The 18,586-nt window shown below is 39.4% G+C and overlaps 1 protein-coding gene across 3 annotated transcripts in view; it reads left to right on the top strand.

Annotated features, from left to right (window-relative positions):
- TEX14 (testis expressed 14, intercellular bridge forming factor) overlaps positions 1 to 17,860 on the top strand; it is a 150,276-nt gene extending 132,416 nt beyond the window's left edge. For 2 of the 3 annotated variants that reach the window (XM_072136276.1, XM_072136278.1), the window contains 4 exons: positions 2,878 to 2,974; positions 4,104 to 4,154; positions 7,122 to 7,190; positions 17,670 to 17,860. In XM_072136276.1, coding sequence (XP_071992377.1) covers positions 2,878 to 2,974; positions 4,104 to 4,154; positions 7,122 to 7,190; positions 17,670 to 17,680 — 228 coding nt within the window. In that variant the 3' untranslated portion in view covers positions 17,681 to 17,860. The remainder of the gene's footprint in view (positions 1 to 2,877; positions 2,975 to 4,103; positions 4,155 to 7,121; positions 7,191 to 17,669) is intronic. The other variant, XM_072136277.1, reaches the window with a different exon arrangement.
- Positions 17,861 to 18,586: the final 726 nt, after the last annotated feature.

Here is an 18,586-nt window from a genome sequence, read left to right as displayed (position 1 = left end):
ACCTAAAGTGCTAAGCCTCATAACAAATAAAAAATCATGTCATCATAAAGCAGAAATTTCAGAAATGTTACTTATCAAGCTTTATGGGTAGTCTAACTATGTGCGTGGAAAGCAGAACATTTCAAACTTTGAAAAAGAAGAATTTCCCCAAATGTTTGCCAAATTTTTTATTTTTTTCAGAACGAAACACAAAACTTATCACTTAAATTTTACACTTAACATGAAGTACAATGGTGCACATTTACTAAGAGTAGTGTATACTGCACTAAATGCAGTTTGCCTGTGTATAGTGCAGGGTGTGCCAGGATTTTTTGCTCCTGTTCTTCATGAATCTGGCACTCCTTGCACTTACCTGACTTATCCAACTTGTATTGGATGCACCCAGTACTTTGCATGATAAATCTGGTGCACAGTCAGCACTAGAACGACCCCTAATTTGTGGCACAGATGTATGTTAAATACCTGTGCAAGCAGTTTGCATCTTAAAAGATTGTGCAAAGTCCACCAATAAACTGGCGTACAGCCCTGAGTAAATATTCCCCTATGTGTCACATGAAAACAGTCTCAAGATCACCTGGATATGTGAAAATGGCAAAGTTATTACCAAATTTTAGTTTAAAAAACAAATAAATGCAAAGTATATGAACCAAAATTTACCAGGAATGTAAAGTACAATGTGTGCATTAACACAGATCCCTCAGCCTTGTACATGTACGGCACTGTACAATAGAGGTTAGGATTTTACAGTTTCAGGAAGGGACTAAATAAACAGTGTGGTACCTACCTGCAGCACTGCATCCTCCATGCTGTTTCCTCTACCGTTTGTTGAGTTAACCTCAGTGTCAACTTCATCTGCTGTAGCAGGAAACATACATTAACTCTGAGACCAGGTTAACAACGACAGGAAACGGCAACAGTAGAGACGCAAGCAGCAGGTAAGTACCATGTTATTGTTTTTTTTAAGCCCCTTTTCACAATGTAGCCATTTTTTACCCTGAGATTATGGAATTTCTTGGAAATTTCTTGCCATTGCTTGGAAATGTTTTCAGACCCATAGACAGTGGAAGTTGTACATTCAACTACTGTATATGCCTTTTTTTCTAATCTGCATGTTAGAACTAAGGTAGAGATTAATCTAATATCACTGGCAGATCGGTGAGCATGGGTTGGGCGAGATGATATAAGAGAGATAGTTAGGTGAAGCATCATGCAGAGCTTTCAGGATGAGGGTTACAGTTCAGGTTTCTTACATGATCCAGCATTGGGAATCATACATAAAACCCGTTTTGGCTTTCTACTGTCAGATGGGCAGTATCAGACTGTGTACCCCAACTCAGGACTTCCCATATGACAGTAGTGCACCCAATTAAGGAGAAAAGGAAATCCGGCTCAAAAGTGAACTCCAATCCATATGAATAAAATCGAAGAAACCTTATTGAAGATTAGGCAGTTAACATCATAAAATGGTTGGCATGGACAGCAGAAAAGGTCTCTTAATGCCTACGTGTTTCGGATAAACTCTATATCCTTATTCATGGCTAGCAAGAGTTGTAATGGCTAACTACATATACTGACATCAATGCGGTCACACCCACATTAGGGGCCAATCAGCACCAAGATGTGGGAGTGATCCGAAAACATTAAAACTTACGTTTTTTGCATTGCAAACAGTCACACAATTATTAAAATAAGAACATGGCTATTCATCATAATATAAAGAAAAAAAGTACATAGTATAGATATGGTGTAAGTTGCAATTCATATCTGACAAATCACATCAAGACGTTTGTTCAGACCATTGGGAACCCGAGTCTCCAGGCAAAAAATCCAGTATGTTTCCCGATTAAAAATTTTCTTTTTTCTATCACCTCCACGTGGTGAACCGGAAATCCTTTCTATGCCAATGCACGAAAAGGAACTGCAGTTACCTCCATGGATGGTGCGGAAATGTTTTGATGCCATAGAGATGTTAAAGGGGTTATCCGGGTTTAAATTTTTTTTTTATGGCCGGGCTGGGGAGGGCTAGTTAAACATAATAAACATGGACTTACCTCCTCCGGCACCGCCGATGTCCCGCGCCGCGGTCACTTCGATCCGTGCCCCTGTAAACAAACAGGGGCACGGAAGCCGCGCACAGGGAGCTTCCGGTCCGCGTTGTGGACAGCTCCTCCCATGCGTCCCTATCTCTCAGCGTTGTAAGCGCTGGGAGATGGTGCGCATGGGAGCTTCCGGCCGGCCGGAAGCTCCCTGTGCGCTGGTGTAATGAAACCGGCGCACGGAGAAGACGGGCCGCGGTGCGGGACATCGGCAGCACCGGAGGAGGTAAGTACATGTTTATTGTGTTTAAATAGCCCTCCCCAGCCCGGACATAAAAAAATTTTTAAACCCGGATAATCCCTTTAACTATGTCTTTGTTTTTGGCATCAGAAAGGTGTCTCCTAATACGTGTTTTTAGAGCATCGCTAGTACACCCTACGTATTGGACTCTGCAGGTTTTGCAAATAATAGTATACACAATGTATGTAGTGTTGCAATTGATATAACTGCATATGTTATATTTTTGTTGTGTATGCATGGATTGAAAAAACCGTGCTGGTGTCGCATGATCGCAACAGGTACATTTATTGTGACCATATTTAAAGAAATCCTTAGTGGAAAGCCAATGGTTCTTTTTAATGTCATTATTTGATAAAAACAGACTGGGTGATAGAATATTGCCTAATGTAGGTGCCTAATTGTAGTGCACCCAATTAGTATACATTCAGGCTTGCATTTTACATGTTACCATGCATTTGGCTGGCTTAAAACAGCTCTTCTTCAAATGAAGAATTGTCAGCATAAAAATGTCAGTTAAATCTGCTCTTTTATATGTTTCAGTGTGATTCAGCAACCTATAGCAGTCCACATCAGAAACAGACATCAAGTATGAATGATCAGACTGCAGTTATCACTCCCATCAAGAACCGTAAGTCAGGTACAGTAGGAATGTTCCTTGTAATAATGTTATTAGGTTGAATGTTCAACCTTTATGTCATAATGAAATGTAATAGTACACAAATCTACTAGTATAACTTGTTTTCTTAATTAGTCTGTTTCCTCCCAGACTATACTCAGGGCTAGAAAACCCAATTTGCAGTTATCAGGGTCTTTTCGTAAGGTTTGATAGAGAGTGGGCCCCCAGAGAAATACTGGTGGGCTCAAGAAAGCTGTTTGCGTACCTTCATTTCTACCATGTAAGACTCAACACCTGCTTTTCCAGAATAGCTGCAAGTCGAATTTCTTGTTTCTTTATTCTTTGTTCTTTATCCCAAAAAAGAACAAAAACACCCTTTGTAAATACCATGGTATATTCATAGGAATAATTATAATATGGTTTCTTCCGATATGCTTTCAACATGAGCAAAATATGGATGTATTAACTGGAGCTTCTATTGTTGTTGTGTGCCTTCTGCCACCATCTTCCAGTATGTGTGAAACTAGTCTTGAGCTTGATTCTTGTCCAGTCTCTTCTATGGCAGGTATCTGGCGAACACACATCTACACAATATAAGCCATGCAGATTCTGATTCTTAGTATATTTTTGGTTTAACTCATTCAGAATGCCGTTATGGGGCCCGTGATTTGGTCGAAAATCATACTCACTTTGTCATGATCACTTGTGTGTCTCTTGGTGTCTCAACATATAGTCACCAAGTCAGCTCTTCTCCCTATGGAGGGGTGAAGAGCCACCACCAGTGTAAAAATACTTATTCATTGTCTTCCATGTTTAAATGCTGCACATTTATTTCTTATTCTTTCCCAAACTTTTTGTCCTGTCACCATGATCCTGTTACGAGCTTATGTGCATTGAATTAATATATTTCAGCAGTGAGATCCATGTTTTATTGTGATGTTCAAAGAACATGTTCCACTATGCTTCACTATACTTTCACTTACTGGATATTTACATTTTTCTGGGGATTTGATACTTATATAGTGTGTTGAAGATTGTGAAGGGACCCGCTCCCTTCACTCCCACTCATTAGATGATTACAACGCCCTAAAAAATAGTGTATCTAATCTAAAACAATGTTGAACAATTGTGGTGTATATCCTTTTTGTAGGGTCTGATGATTACACACTACCTGCACCGCAGTGTTCACCAAACAAAACTGGTAAGCAATGTATTATTGATTTACATATCATAAAATTGCTAACTTTTCTCCATGTATTTTGTTTTCAATTTTTTTTCTTTTGGTTTTAACTAGGCCAAATTTTAGCACATTATAGGGACAAGTGCTTTCTCCTATTAGATCAGATTTATTAAAGAATACAGACGACAGATCAGCCCAAAAGTGGACTGTTGAGCTTGCTGTACTTATAAGGAAAGCGATCCCCCAGTCAGATCTTTTAACACATTAACATTCCCTCGTAGAGCACAGACACAGAAGTCAGAAGATCTAACCTGTTTTGAAGCCTTTTAACCCATTCAAAACCAGGTTTTTAAGACTTTCTTGTATTTGCGTTTTTCAATATGCTCTTTACACAAGCCATATATTTCTATTTTTCTTTTTACAAAGCTATATGGGGGCTTGCTATCTGCTGGACAAATTGTACTTCCTCGTGGCACCATTTAATATTCCTTGCCATTTGCTGAGAAACTGAAAAAATGTGTAATCGTCAAAAAAACACGGTTGCACCATATTCTAATGGGCTTTGTTTTTGATTTTTTAATGTGCAGCCCAGATGACATCTATCCTTTATTCTTTGAGAAGTATGATTTCAAAAAAGCCAAATTTATATAGTTTGATTTTATCTTATAGTTGTATAGTTTGTCTTATACCTACATAAAAAATGTAAAAAAAGCTTATTTAAATTAAAAAAACAAAAAACCTTGCATCTTAATATTCTGACATCTAAAAGTTTTACATACTTCAGTTTACAGAGCTGGTTAACATGTCATTATTTGTGGAATTAGAGGACATTTTCATTGATGCCATTCTGACAACTGTATGACCTTTTGATCACTTTTTATTCAAATTTTATGCAACATCGTGAAAAAGTGATTATTTGGGCATTTGGATAGTATTTTCCATTACAAGGTTGATAGAGCATCGTTAGGTTTTTAATTGTTTATTTTTGTATACATTCTAGGGAAAGGGGATGATTTAAATTTAGTTTAGTTTATTTTTTCATAATATTTAAAGGAAATCTACCACCAGGATCAAGGATTGTAAACCAACCACACTTACATACTGGGTTGTGCCCCCTCTATCAGGTTCTTCTCTTTTTAGCTTATTATGCTCTTGTTTGTATGGGAAAAGAATGCTTTAAATATTATGAAAAAGAGCCTGAGGAGCTCTTGGCTCCATTAGCATCGAATTTGCATAATTAAAACATAATTTAAATTTAAACATAATTCTTGTAAAAACCAGGACATAAGAGGCTAAAATAAGAGCAGATCCTGAGGGGCACATACCAGTTTGTCAGTGTACTTTGTTTACAATCCTTGATCCTGATGATAGCCCTCTATGGTACTTAAACCTTAGAGAGTCTGATTACTAAAATATACTGTGGATTGTTTACTGTGGGTATATTGCTTCTCACTTGCAGTCTGTCTCCAGTAGACTGTTGTACAGAATGCCTAATGACAGCTATGGCAGTGCTGTGCTGTTATCCACCCCAGTAGTCTTCAGTGGCAAAACCTAATAGGTTAACCCTTTCAGGACCTGGCCTTTTACTCCCCATGATCAAAAATCCATAACTTTTTTATTTTTCCATGTACAGAGCTGTGTGACGGCTTATTTTCTGCGTAACAAATTGCACTTCATAGAGATGGTATTGAATATTCCATGCCGTGTACTAGGAAGCGGGAAAAAAATTCCAAATGCAGTGAAATTGGTAAAAACCCGCATTTGTGCCGTCTTCTTGTGGGCTTGGATCTTACGGATTTCACTGTGCGCCCCAAAAGACATGTCTACTTTATTCTTTGGGTCTGTGCGATTACGGGGATACCAAATTTATATAGGTTTTATAATGTTTTCATACATTTAAAAAAATTAAAACCTCCTGTACAAAAATTTTGGGGGGGATTTTGCCATCTTCTGGCGCTAATAACTTTTTTATACTTTGGTGTACTGAGCTGTGGGTGGTGTTGTTTTTTGCAGATTTTGATGACGTTTACAATGTTATCAATTTTAGGACTATTTGACCTTGTGATCACTTTTTATAGAATTTTTTAATTTTTTTAAATGACAAAAAAAGTGCCATTTTCGATTTTGGGCGCGATTTTCCGTTACGGGATTAAACGCAGTGAAAAAACGTTATCATATTTTGATAGATCGGACATTTTCGGATGCGTCGATACCTAATGTGTTTATGATTTTTACTGTTTATTTATATTTATATCAGTTCTAGGGAAAGGGGGGTGATTTGAGTTTTTAGGGTTTTTTATTATAATTTTTTTTTTTAACTTTTTTTTTATTTTTAGTACTTTTCAGACTCCCTAGGGTACTTTAACCCTAGGGTGTCTGCACAATCCTATCATATACTGCCATACTACAATATGGCAGTATATGTGGATTTTACTACTCATACATTACAATGTGCACATTGTAATGCATGGGTTAACCCGAAGTAGCCTCGGGTCTTCGTGAGACCCGAGGTTACCATGGGGACGGATCACCGCTCCCAGATGACGTCACGGGGAGCGGCGATCCCCGAAAAGAAGCCACCGGCAGCATTGCTAGCACCGATCGCGGGTGTTACCGGTAAGTACCAACTGAAGTATTTCTACGTTGGCCAGTCATGAAAGGGCTAAAGTGATATAAGCTGAATTTTTCTTTTGAAAAATCCCCAAGTGGTTGGACACAACAGGTAGGGGTGATGTCACATGCAGCAGCTGGACAGTATGGATAAAAAGTGTTTGAAAGCAAAACTGTTCTAGTTGTTCATGGCAACCAAACAGAACTCAGCTGGTGTTTTCCCACAGCAAGGTACAACGTTTCAGACCTTCAATGGAGCTATTTTCAAGCTTGAAATACCTATTTATACCTATCTATTTTATGCACAGAACTTATGATTTCATCTTGTTTGTGGCACAGTGAGTGAGGACCTGTTCATGTTTTCTGTCATTTCAACAGATCATCAATGCCAAAGCATGGAAATCACATGTCTGATTAATCCGACAGAGTGTGGCTTTCCAGAAACTGGTATGTTTTACTTCAATCCTGCACTAAACTGATTCTGTTGTATTTAATTTTGATAGTCGCTATCTTATCAATAAAAAAATTTTACAATCTCTGCTAGCACTCTGCAAGAATAATACTGAGGTGTATAATTACACACAATTTTTTGGAGGTCAGGAGCTAATTCACAGGAACTAGTCTCCACTAGAGATGAGTGGATCCTAACTTCCTGTTTGGGTTTGTGTGTGCCCCTCACAATCAGGACATATTGCCGGATTGGTTGCTGAACAGCCAATACAGCATATTAACGCCCCTAGCAACTAGCCTTGGCTTTGAATGGCCAGTGATGTCCCCTTGGCCAACCCAGACATGGCTTGTAGCTATGGGCATTAATTTGCTGGACTGGCTGTTCGGCAGCCAATCCCGCAATGTGTCCAGCTAGTGCAGGGCGCACACAAATCTAAACGGGAAGTTCGGGTCCACTCATCTCTATTCTCCACGCAACAGCCTAGGAACAAATGATAACTAGTGATAGAGCTTGCAGAGGGGAAAAATACTCAAACACCACCTGAAATTGCATGTGAAATACCTCCTTACTTAGGACAGAATTCATGTAGATGCCCCTTCACTTCCAACAGGTACCATATATATACACAGAACACCACCATAATGACTTCCAAGATGGTGATAGTCATGTAGTTTTTCTATCACATTTAGCACCAGCTGTTGCCACATTAGGACGATCTATATCGTCCAGTGGCGTAACAACAACCGTAGAAGCCGTAGCAGTTGCTACGGGGCCCAAACAGCACAGGGGCCCGGGATGAACAGCCGAGACAAAATTTATAAACTCTATTTTCTCATGCCCATCCTTCCCTGCGTACTAGGGCAATGGGACATTAATACGGGCCCCTGTGCCGCCCCTGTCCGCCCACCTCATCTGTGGCCACCCGACTCCGCCTCTTCATTTGCGGCCACTCCGCCCCTGACAGCTCCGACAGCGGCCCGCATGGCCTGGCCATTTCATCTGTGCCTGCTGCCGGGCCCGCCTACTCAGTCTACTGCAACTGTGGCCGCCCGGCCCACTCCACTCCGGCCCACTCCGCTCGGCGCCCTACTCTGACCGCGGGCGCCCGTCCTAGCCCATCTGTGCCCGCCCGTTCTTGGCCATCCGCGACTGCCCAGCCCAGTATGTACACGGCTGGCCTCACTCCATCCACGGCCACCTACTACTTCCGTGGCTTCCCGGGCACGTAGGCCCGCGGGATGCCACAGCCATCTACCAGCCAGAAGAAACCCACTGGCATGATGCCACAGCAGCCGGTCTGCAAGAAATGTTAGTCCCTAAATATGTATGTATAGCTATATAAATGTATGCTGTATGTGTGTATTTGCTGTATGTGTGTATATACTGTACAGTATAAGCTGTATGTATGTGTGTATATACTGTGTGTATGTGCTGTATGTGTGTGTATATTCTGTATAGTATATACTGTATGTATGTGTGTATATACTGTATGTATGTGTGTATGTGCTGTATGTGTGTGTATATGCTGTATAGTATATACTGTATGTATGTGTGTATATACTGTATGTTTGTGTGTATGTGCTGTATGTGTGTATATATGCTGTATAGTATATACTGTATAGCATGGGTCCCCAAACTTTTTACATAGAGGGCCATTCACGGTCCCTCTCAGACCGTTGAAGGGCCGGACTAAAGTTAAAAAATAAAAAAAAATAAGAAATTCCTCTGTACACTGCACATATCCTATACTGCTCCTTCATCATTAATTATTTCCTATGCTTCCCCCCACCACTTATTATTTCCTATGCTGCCCCTCTATCATTAATTATTTCCTATGCTGCCCCTCTATCATTAATTATTTCCCATACTGCCCCTCCATCATTAATTATGTTCTGTACTGCACCTCCATCATTATTTCCTATATTGCTTCTCCATCATTAATTGTTTCCCATACTGCCCCTCCATCATTAATTATTCCCTATACTGCTCCTCCATCATTAATTATTTCCTATACTGCCCCTCCATCATTAATTATTTCCCATACTGCTCCTCCATCAATTATTTCTCATACTGCTCCTCCATCATTAATTATTCCCTATACTGCTCCTCCATCATTAATTATTCCCTATACTGCCCCTCCACCATTAATTATTCCCTATACTGCCCCTCCATCATTAATTATTCCCTATACTGCCCCTCCATCATTAATTATTCCCTATACTGCCCCTCCACCATTAATTATTCCATATACTGTCCCTCCATCATTAATTGTTCCCTATACTGCCCCTCCATCATTAATTATTTCCCATACTGCTCCTCCATCATCAATTATTTCTCATACTGCCCCTCCATCATTAATTATTCCCTATACTGCCCCTCCATCATTAATTATTCCCTATACTGCCCCTCCATCATTAATTATTCCCTATACTGCTCCTCCATCATTAATTATTCCCTATACTGCCCCTCCATCATTAATTATTTCCCATACTGCTCCTCCATCAATTATTTCTCATACTGCTCCAACATCATTAATTATTCCCTATACTGCTCCTCCATCATTAATTATTCCCTATACTGCCCCTCCATCATTAATTATTCCCTATACTGCCCCTCCATCATTAATTATTCCCTATACTGCTCCTCCATCATTAATTATTCCCTATACTGCCCCTCCATCATTCATTATTCCCTATACTGCCCCTCCATCATTCATTATTCCCTATACTGCCCCTCCATCATTAATTATTCCCTATACTGCCCTTCCACCATTAATTATTCCCTATACTGCCCCCATCATTAATTATTCCCTATACTGCCCCTCCACCATTAATTATTCCCTATACTGCTCCTCCATCATTAATTATTCCCTATACTGCTCCTCCATCATTAATTATTTCCCATACTGCTCCTCCATCATCAATTATTTCTCATACTGCCCCTCCATCATTAATTATTCCCTATACTGCCCCTCCATCATTAATTATTCCCTATACTGCCCCTCCATCATTAATTATTCCCTATACTGCTCCTCCATCATTAATTATTCCCTATACTGCCCCTCCATCATTAATTATTTCCCATACTGCTCCTCTATCAATTATTTCTCATACTGCTCCAACATCATTAATTATTCCCTATACTGCTCCTCCATCATTAATTATTCCCTATACTGCCCCTCCATCATTAATTATTCCCTATACTGCCCCTCCATCATTAATTATTCCCTATACTGCTCCTCCATCATTAATTATTCCCTATACTGCCCCTCCATCATTCATTATTCCCTATACTGCCCCTCCATCATTCATTATTCCCTATACTGCCCCTCCATCATTAATTATTCCCTATACTGCCCCTCCACCATTAATTATTCCCTATACTGCCCCCATCATTAATTATTCCCTATACTGCCCCTCCACCATTAATTATTCCCTATACTGCCTCTCCATCATTAATAATTCCCTATACTGCCCCTCCACCATTAATTATTCCCTATACTGCCCCTCCATCATTAATTATTCCCTATACTGCCCCTCCATCATTAATTATTCCCTATACTGCCCCTCCACCATTAATTATTCCCTATACTGCCCCTCCACCATTAATTATTCCCTATACTGCCCCTCCACCATTAATTATTCCCTATACTGCCCCTCCATCATTAATTATTCCCTATACTGCCCCTCCACCATTAATTATTCCCTATACTGCCCCTCCACCATTAATTATTCCCTATACTGCCCCCATCATTAATTATTCCCTATACTGCCCCTCCACTATTAATTATTCCCTATACTGCCCCTCCATCATTAATTATTCCCTATACTGCCCCTCCACCATTAATTATTCCCTATACTGCCCCCATCATTAATTATTCCCTATACTGCCCCTCCACCATTAATTATTCCCTATACTGCCTCTCCATCATTAATTATTCCCTATACTGCCCCTCCACCATTAATTATTCCCTATACTGCCCCTCCACCATTAATTATTCCCTATACTGCCCCTCCATCATTAATTATTCCCTATACTGCCCCTCCATCATTAATTATTCCCAATACTGCCCCTCCATCATTAATTATTCCCTATACTGCCCCTCCATCATTAATTATTTCCTATACTGCCCCTCCACCATTAATTATTCCCTATACTGCCCCCATCATTAATTATTCCCTATACTGCCCCTCCACCATTAATTATTCCCTATACTGCCTCTCCATCATTAATTATTCCCTATACTGCCCCTCCACCATTAATTATTCCCTATACTGCCCCTCCACCATTAATTATTCCCTATACTGCCCCTCCATTATTAATTATTCCCTATACTGCCCCTCCATCATTAATTATTCCCTATACTGCCCCTCCATCATTAATTATTCCATATACTGCCCCTCCATCATTAATTATTCCCTATACTGCCCCCATCATTAATTATTCCCTATACTGCCCCCATCATTAATTATTCCCTATACTGCCCCTCCACCATTAATTATTCCCTATACTGCCCCTCCATCATTAATTATTCCATATACTGCCCCTCCATCATTAATTATTCCCTATACTGCCCCTCCATCATTAATTATTCCCTATACTGCCCCTCCATCATTAATTATTCCCTATACTGCCCCTCCACCATTAATTATTCCCTATACTGCCCCTCCATCATTAATTATTCCCTATACTGCCCCTCCACCATTAATTATTCCCTATACTGCCCCTCCATCATTAATTATTCCATATACTGCCCCTCCATCATTAATTATTCCCTATACTGCCCCTCCATCATTAATTATTCCATATACTGCCCCTCCATCATAAATTATTCCCTATACTGCCCCTCCATCATTAATTATTCCCTATACTGCCCCTCCATCATTAATTATTCCCTATACTGCCCCTCCATCATTAATTATTCCCTATACTGCCCCTCCATCATTAATTATTCCCTATACTGCCCCTCCACCATTAATTATTCCCTATACTGCCCCTCCATCATTAATTATTCCCTATACTGCTCCTCCATCATTAATTATTCCCTATACTGCCCCTCCATCATTAATTATTCCCTATACTGCCCCTCCATCATTAATTATTCCCTATACTGCCCCTCCACCATTAATTATTCCCTATACTGCCCCTCCATCATTAATTATTCCCTATACTGCCCCTCCATCATTAATTATTCCCTATACTGCCCCTCCATCATTAATTATTCCCTATACTGCCCCTCCACCATTAATTATTCCCTATACTGCCCCTCCATCATTAATTATTCCCTATACTGCCCCTCCATCATTAATTATTCCCTATACTGCCCCTCCATCATTAATTATTCCCTATACTGCCCCTCCATCATTAATTATTCCCTATACTGCCCCTCCATCATTAATTATTCCCTATACTGCCCCTCCATCATTAATTATTCCCTATACTGCCCCTCCATCATTAATTATTCCCTATACTGCCCCTCCATTATTAATTATTCCCTATACTGCCCCTCCATCATTAATTATTCCCTATACTGCCCCTCCATCATTAATTATTCCATATACTGCCCCTCCATCATTAATTATTCCCTATACTGCCCCCATCATTAATTATTCCCTATACTGCCCCTCCACCATTAATTATTCCCTATACTGCCCCTCCATCATTAATTATTCCATATACTGCCCCTCCATCATTAATTATTCCCTATACTGCCCCTCCATCATTAATTATTCCCTATACTGCCCCTCCATCATTAATTATTCCCTATACTGCCCCTCCACCATTAATTATTCCCTATACTGCCCCTCCATCATTAATTATTCCCTATACTGCCCCTCCACCATTAATTATTCCCTATACTGCCCCTCCATCATTAATTATTCCATATACTGCCCCTCCATCATTAATTATTCCCTATACTGCCCCTCCATCATTAATTATTCCATATACTGCCCCTCCATCATAAATTATTCCCTATACTGCCCCTCCATCATTAATTGTTCCCTATACTGCCCCTCCATCATTAATTATTCCCTATACTGCCCCTCCATCATTAATTATTCCCTATACTGCTCCTCCATCATTAATTATTCCCTATACTGCCCCTCCATCATTAATTATTCCCTATACTGCCCCTCCACCATTAATTATTCCCTATACTGCCCCTCCATCATTAATTATTCCCTATACTGCCCCTCCATCATTAATTATTCCCTATACTGCCCCTCCATCATTAATTATTCCCTATACTGCCCCTCCACCATTAATTATTCCCTATACTGCCCCTCCACCATTAATTATTCCCTATACTGCCCCTCCATCATTAATTATTCCCTATACTGCCCCTCCATCATTAATTATTCCCTATACTGCCCCTCCATCATTAATTATTCCATATACTGCCCCTCCATCATTAATTATTCCCTATACTGCTCCTCTATTATTAATTATTCCCTATACTGCTCCTCCATTATTAATTATTTCCTATACTGCCCTATACTATATTTAAGGCCCCCATAATTAATTATATTTTTTATATCCGGGACCCCCGGCCGCCAAAATATATTTGCTGCTGGTTAAAAAAAAAAATCCTATACTCACCTCTGGCAGCGGCTCCCGAGTCTTCTATCTTCGGGCTGCTGTCGGCCGGGAAGGGGTGCGCGGCCGCGTGATGACGTCATCACGCAGCCGCACACTCAGGTTCACGCAGCGATGTGCGCCGGGGTCGTCTTCCGGCCACATCGCTCCACCTGTAATAATAGTGCTCGAGCGGCCTTATCGGCCGCGTCGAGCACTATTCAGTGGCGGGCAGGAGCTTCCTGTCCGGACGGACGGAGGCTCCTGCCTGACTGCCGCGACTTGCCGGGGGCCTCAGCAGGAGCCGCTGGCGCTCCAAGGGGCCGGATAAAAAGCGGGTCGTAGTTTGGGGACCACTGCTGTATAGTATATACTGTATGTATGTGTATATGCTGTATGTGTGTGTATATGCTGTACAGTATATACTGTATGTATGTGTATATGCTGTATGTGTGTGTATATGCTGTACAGTATATACGGTATGTATGTGTATATTCTGTATGTGTGTGTATTTGCTGTGTGTGTGCGCATATGCTGTACAGTATATACTGTATGTATGTGTATATGTTGTATGTGTGTGTATTTGCTGTATGTGTGTGTATATGGTGTATATACCGCATGTAGGTGTGTATATACTGCATGTATGCGCAGTATGTGTGTAAATGTTGTATATACCATGTGTATCTGCTGTATATACTGTATATTTGTGAATATGCTGTATGTATATGCATTATGTATGTATACACATATACTGTATGTATGTGTGTATGCTGTATGTATATGCATTATGTGTGTATACTGTATGTATGTGTGAATATGCTGTATATAAATTCAGTATATGTGTGTATATGGTGTTTTTATGATGCATGTATGTGTATATACAGGGCCGGTTCTAGACAAAGTGGGGCCCTGGGCAAAACTAAAAGTGGGGCCCCAAAATAAAACTATTTTATGACCAGTCACAGTCAGCAAGAGGCTTCTGTAGTATGGTAAAACAAACTGTAATATGGGAGAATTTTATAGGAGATAGATGAGAGGGAGAAAATATTTACCTTCACATCTCCTAAATGTAATAGATGGACATGTGTAGAGTTCACAAATGTCCCATATTGATATGTTCACACGAATAAATCATCATAATATCACAAAAACTGAAATAACTAGATATCTGCTTTTCAGCTACAAATTTTAAGACAGTCACAACCTGCAACAGAATTAAAAGGTGCCTGAATAAAACCTATATAATTTTGAAAGCAGACAACCAGACAATGCATTTGGCAATTAACATTCAAAGTTTCCTCTAAAATATGTACAAATCCAGATACTTATATAAAGAAAATATACTTTCCTAAAACAGCAAGATGTGAGGAGATCATATAGACCCTACATGTGTATATTCACCAAAATAGGCAGCAAAGGGAACGTTACATCCACAGGAGACACAAAAATATGTTTGCAGAAAATTGCACTGAGCGTTACACAGATCTATCCTTGTTGCTTCCTTACACAATGGTAACCCAAATAAATAACTATATATCGTTAAACCAAGCTAATGAGATTATAAAAGTCACTTTTAGATGTGCGGCATTGTATTATCCGCACAATAACAGAACCCTTCGCGCTTCATAAGAATGAGAGTGAGAACGTCATAACATAGGTGTAAATAATAGAGGATGGTTGGAAATAAAACCTTTATTCCAGAACATGTGTGTGTTTTTGGTGTTACGTATAGCTTTATGGACATGTTCTGGGTCGCGGTGTTAATATATAATAGGGACATTAAGCGGAGAGGATCGAATGTTCATCATATCAGTCAATTTTCGCAAAAAAAAAAACCTATCATGAAATAAAAGGCAATAAGAGAGAAAGGGTTAAAAACATGAATATTAGTTGATATTATCCCTTTATGTAGTAACATATAAAGGGAATATTTCCATATTTCCAATATTATCTGTGAGGTGCAGCAGCTCCTGTGTGCAGCAAATTCTCCCTGTAGCCTGATGGCTATGAATCTGGAGGGGTGTACTATTCAGGGGGCTGTATCTTTGGCTCTGTGAAACATAGAACCTCACTTCTTTTTTTCTATGAAAGAAGAGAGTCTCCTCTTTAATATGAATCTAAATTTGTGTTTCTACGTGTCAGGAAAATGGAGCTATTAACTGTTAAACTGCTATCGGGAGTGATTTTTATATATACAAATGGCACCTGATATTCTCACTTTAAACATGAATATCTCTGGATCCATGGCACCTAGAAACAAAATTCAAGATTCATTTGAAAGAAGAGATTCTCCCCTTTCAGAGGGCCCTGGGCAATTGCCCACTTTGCCTACCCATAGCGCCCTGTGTATACACATTGGATCTATACCGTATGTAAAAGAATATGATGTATGTATGTATATAAACAGTATACTGTATATGCAACTTTGATGCATATATACTTTATGTATATACAGTATGAGTTTGTATATACTGTATGTATTAGTGTATAAATGTATATATGAGTGCATAGATGTGTGGGTATGAGTGTATACGTATGTATTTGTGTACGAGTATATAAAAGTGATTGTAGAATCTTCTGTTTGTGTATTTAAGTGTATAAATGTGTATGATTATATAAATGTGTGTGTATGCATGAATATTTTTCAGGGTGCGGTCAGTTAAAACAGCATCACAGTCAGTTTTGAGGTGGTTTTAGGTACAGTTTCGTTACGTCATTTGTGGAACAATTTTCCCATTCAAAATCAAATTAAATCATTCAGTTTTTTTTAAATCAACAGTTTTTTACCTGTTAAATTAACAAAACTGCACCTAAAAAAACCTCAAATTGGATTGCGATGCAGTTTGAACTGCAATGTGTGACTGCACCCTAAGGGGGAGGGGGGCTCCATGCAGAAATCTGCTATGGGGCCCTGCCTCTCCTAGTTACGCCACTGATATCGTCCTGCTAATCGCAGTGACACTGTCAGTGTTACAGTGCAATCCGCAGCAGAGGATTGGCTCTTAGACACAGCCTTTTCCAAGCTGCGTCTGCCCGGCAGACTGTTAAGTAGAGGGTTTTTAAAAAAAAAATATTTAAAAAAATAATTTTAAAAAAACCATAAAAATCATCCATTTCTCTCTATATAATTACTATATATATATATATATAATTACTATATATTATTTTATGCTAAAAAATAAAATATCCCCCTCCCCTGACAAAATTTATATACTACTCTATATCCTTGATTTTGTACTATTCATAAAAGTATTTTAATGATGAACTTCAAACCTGCTCTTATAACCGATCTATTTAGGAAAGCCGATCACATACTGCATGAAACCATCCCCTCCGACTACTGTCCAGACCATATCTCCCAGACAGTGTAAGAGATCTGGACTGCTACCCCTGGCTGCGCTTTGCAGCTAAACTCCCGCCTCCACCCCCAGAATGGTGCCCCGAGGCATAATCTCCTCCGCCTGACGAGTCCAACGCAGCCTGTACTGATTTTTTTACAGGGATCCACTCGTGTAACCCCCTTACCATGGTCCCTTGGAAAAAAATTGTTCCCCCCACAAATACCCTATGTCTATCCCCAACCCATATAATGTGCCATTTCCAGCAGCCCCTGTTCTAAAATGCCTCCTTTCTGGAAGCTGTCCCCCTTTCCAATATTTCAAAATGTCATATGTTCACTTGAATTATTTCAGAATAGAGGGTGGAGACTCACCACAATAAACCTACATGGTATTATAGCAACATAATGACTCCTACAATAATAATATTCTCATTTTCGTTATTAGATTCATCGTGGACTTACATGCATATGTGAATCACCCACCTTTTGTATTTTAATTTCTATTTATCATTAAAAATACTAAATTAAAATATTTTTCCTTTGTCTTTCTATCTTTCAGAACATTTTTGAAGAAGAATTATAATTTGATTCCATTAACTGACTTATGAGACTTACTGGATTTTACTCTTTTGCTTTGGTAGTACACTTTGGTTACTTTATTGTTGTGTTTGTTTAATAATATGTTTCAGGTACTGTTGAATAGACACTGTTTCATGTTCATTTTAATAAAGAATGTTTTTGTTGTTTGAAGCAAGCATTAAAATACTTATTTTCACGTTGTTGTTAAGTCTCCTCCACTTACATATTTAACAACCAAATGAAATAAGCCAGTGAAATTTGCCCAGAGTATTTCTCAATCAACAAATCACCAGTTTCCTTATACATCCAAGAATCATAATTGGGCTTAGAGCAGGATGTGCACATACAAAATAAAATCTAACTATTATTTTTTTTCTTTTAAAACATGTTCATAACGAACTTAAGTGCAATATCAACTAATCGGTCAACACAACCAGGTAACAGACACCATAGATCACTCAGGTCCTACACCCATAGGTAACACTCACTGCTACATCAAACTGTGCTATTACCTCACAGCAGTGAATACAACACTCATCGCAAAAGTGAATCCGTCACTTTGCAATAGTTAAATTACAAACATTCATTTAAATGACCCCAAATAGTGATCAACATGGGGGACAGTAAAGGAATAATAGGGGTGGATCTCACCAGTCTTCAATGTGCAGGTTCCTGGTCCAGAGAATATCGATCCATGTGTGTATGACCTGTCGTTCCCTACGATCAGCTGGTGACCTGACCCCACATATGCTCCCGTCCTCACAAGGACGGTCCCAATTCTGTCCCTCACAGACACTGTTAATCCCTAATACTTATATTTACACACTCCCTACGCATTTCATGCATCATTCCATCCACTTGACAGGGGTATTATAAGGCGTTTAACCCTCTCTGTAC

This window comes from Engystomops pustulosus, chromosome 2 (assembly GCF_040894005.1).
Source record: "Engystomops pustulosus chromosome 2, aEngPut4.maternal, whole genome shotgun sequence".
Taxonomy (NCBI): domain Eukaryota; kingdom Metazoa; phylum Chordata; class Amphibia; order Anura; family Leptodactylidae; genus Engystomops; species Engystomops pustulosus.
Note: the sequence above shows the minus strand (reverse complement) of the source record. Positions and strands in the feature narration are given on the sequence as shown.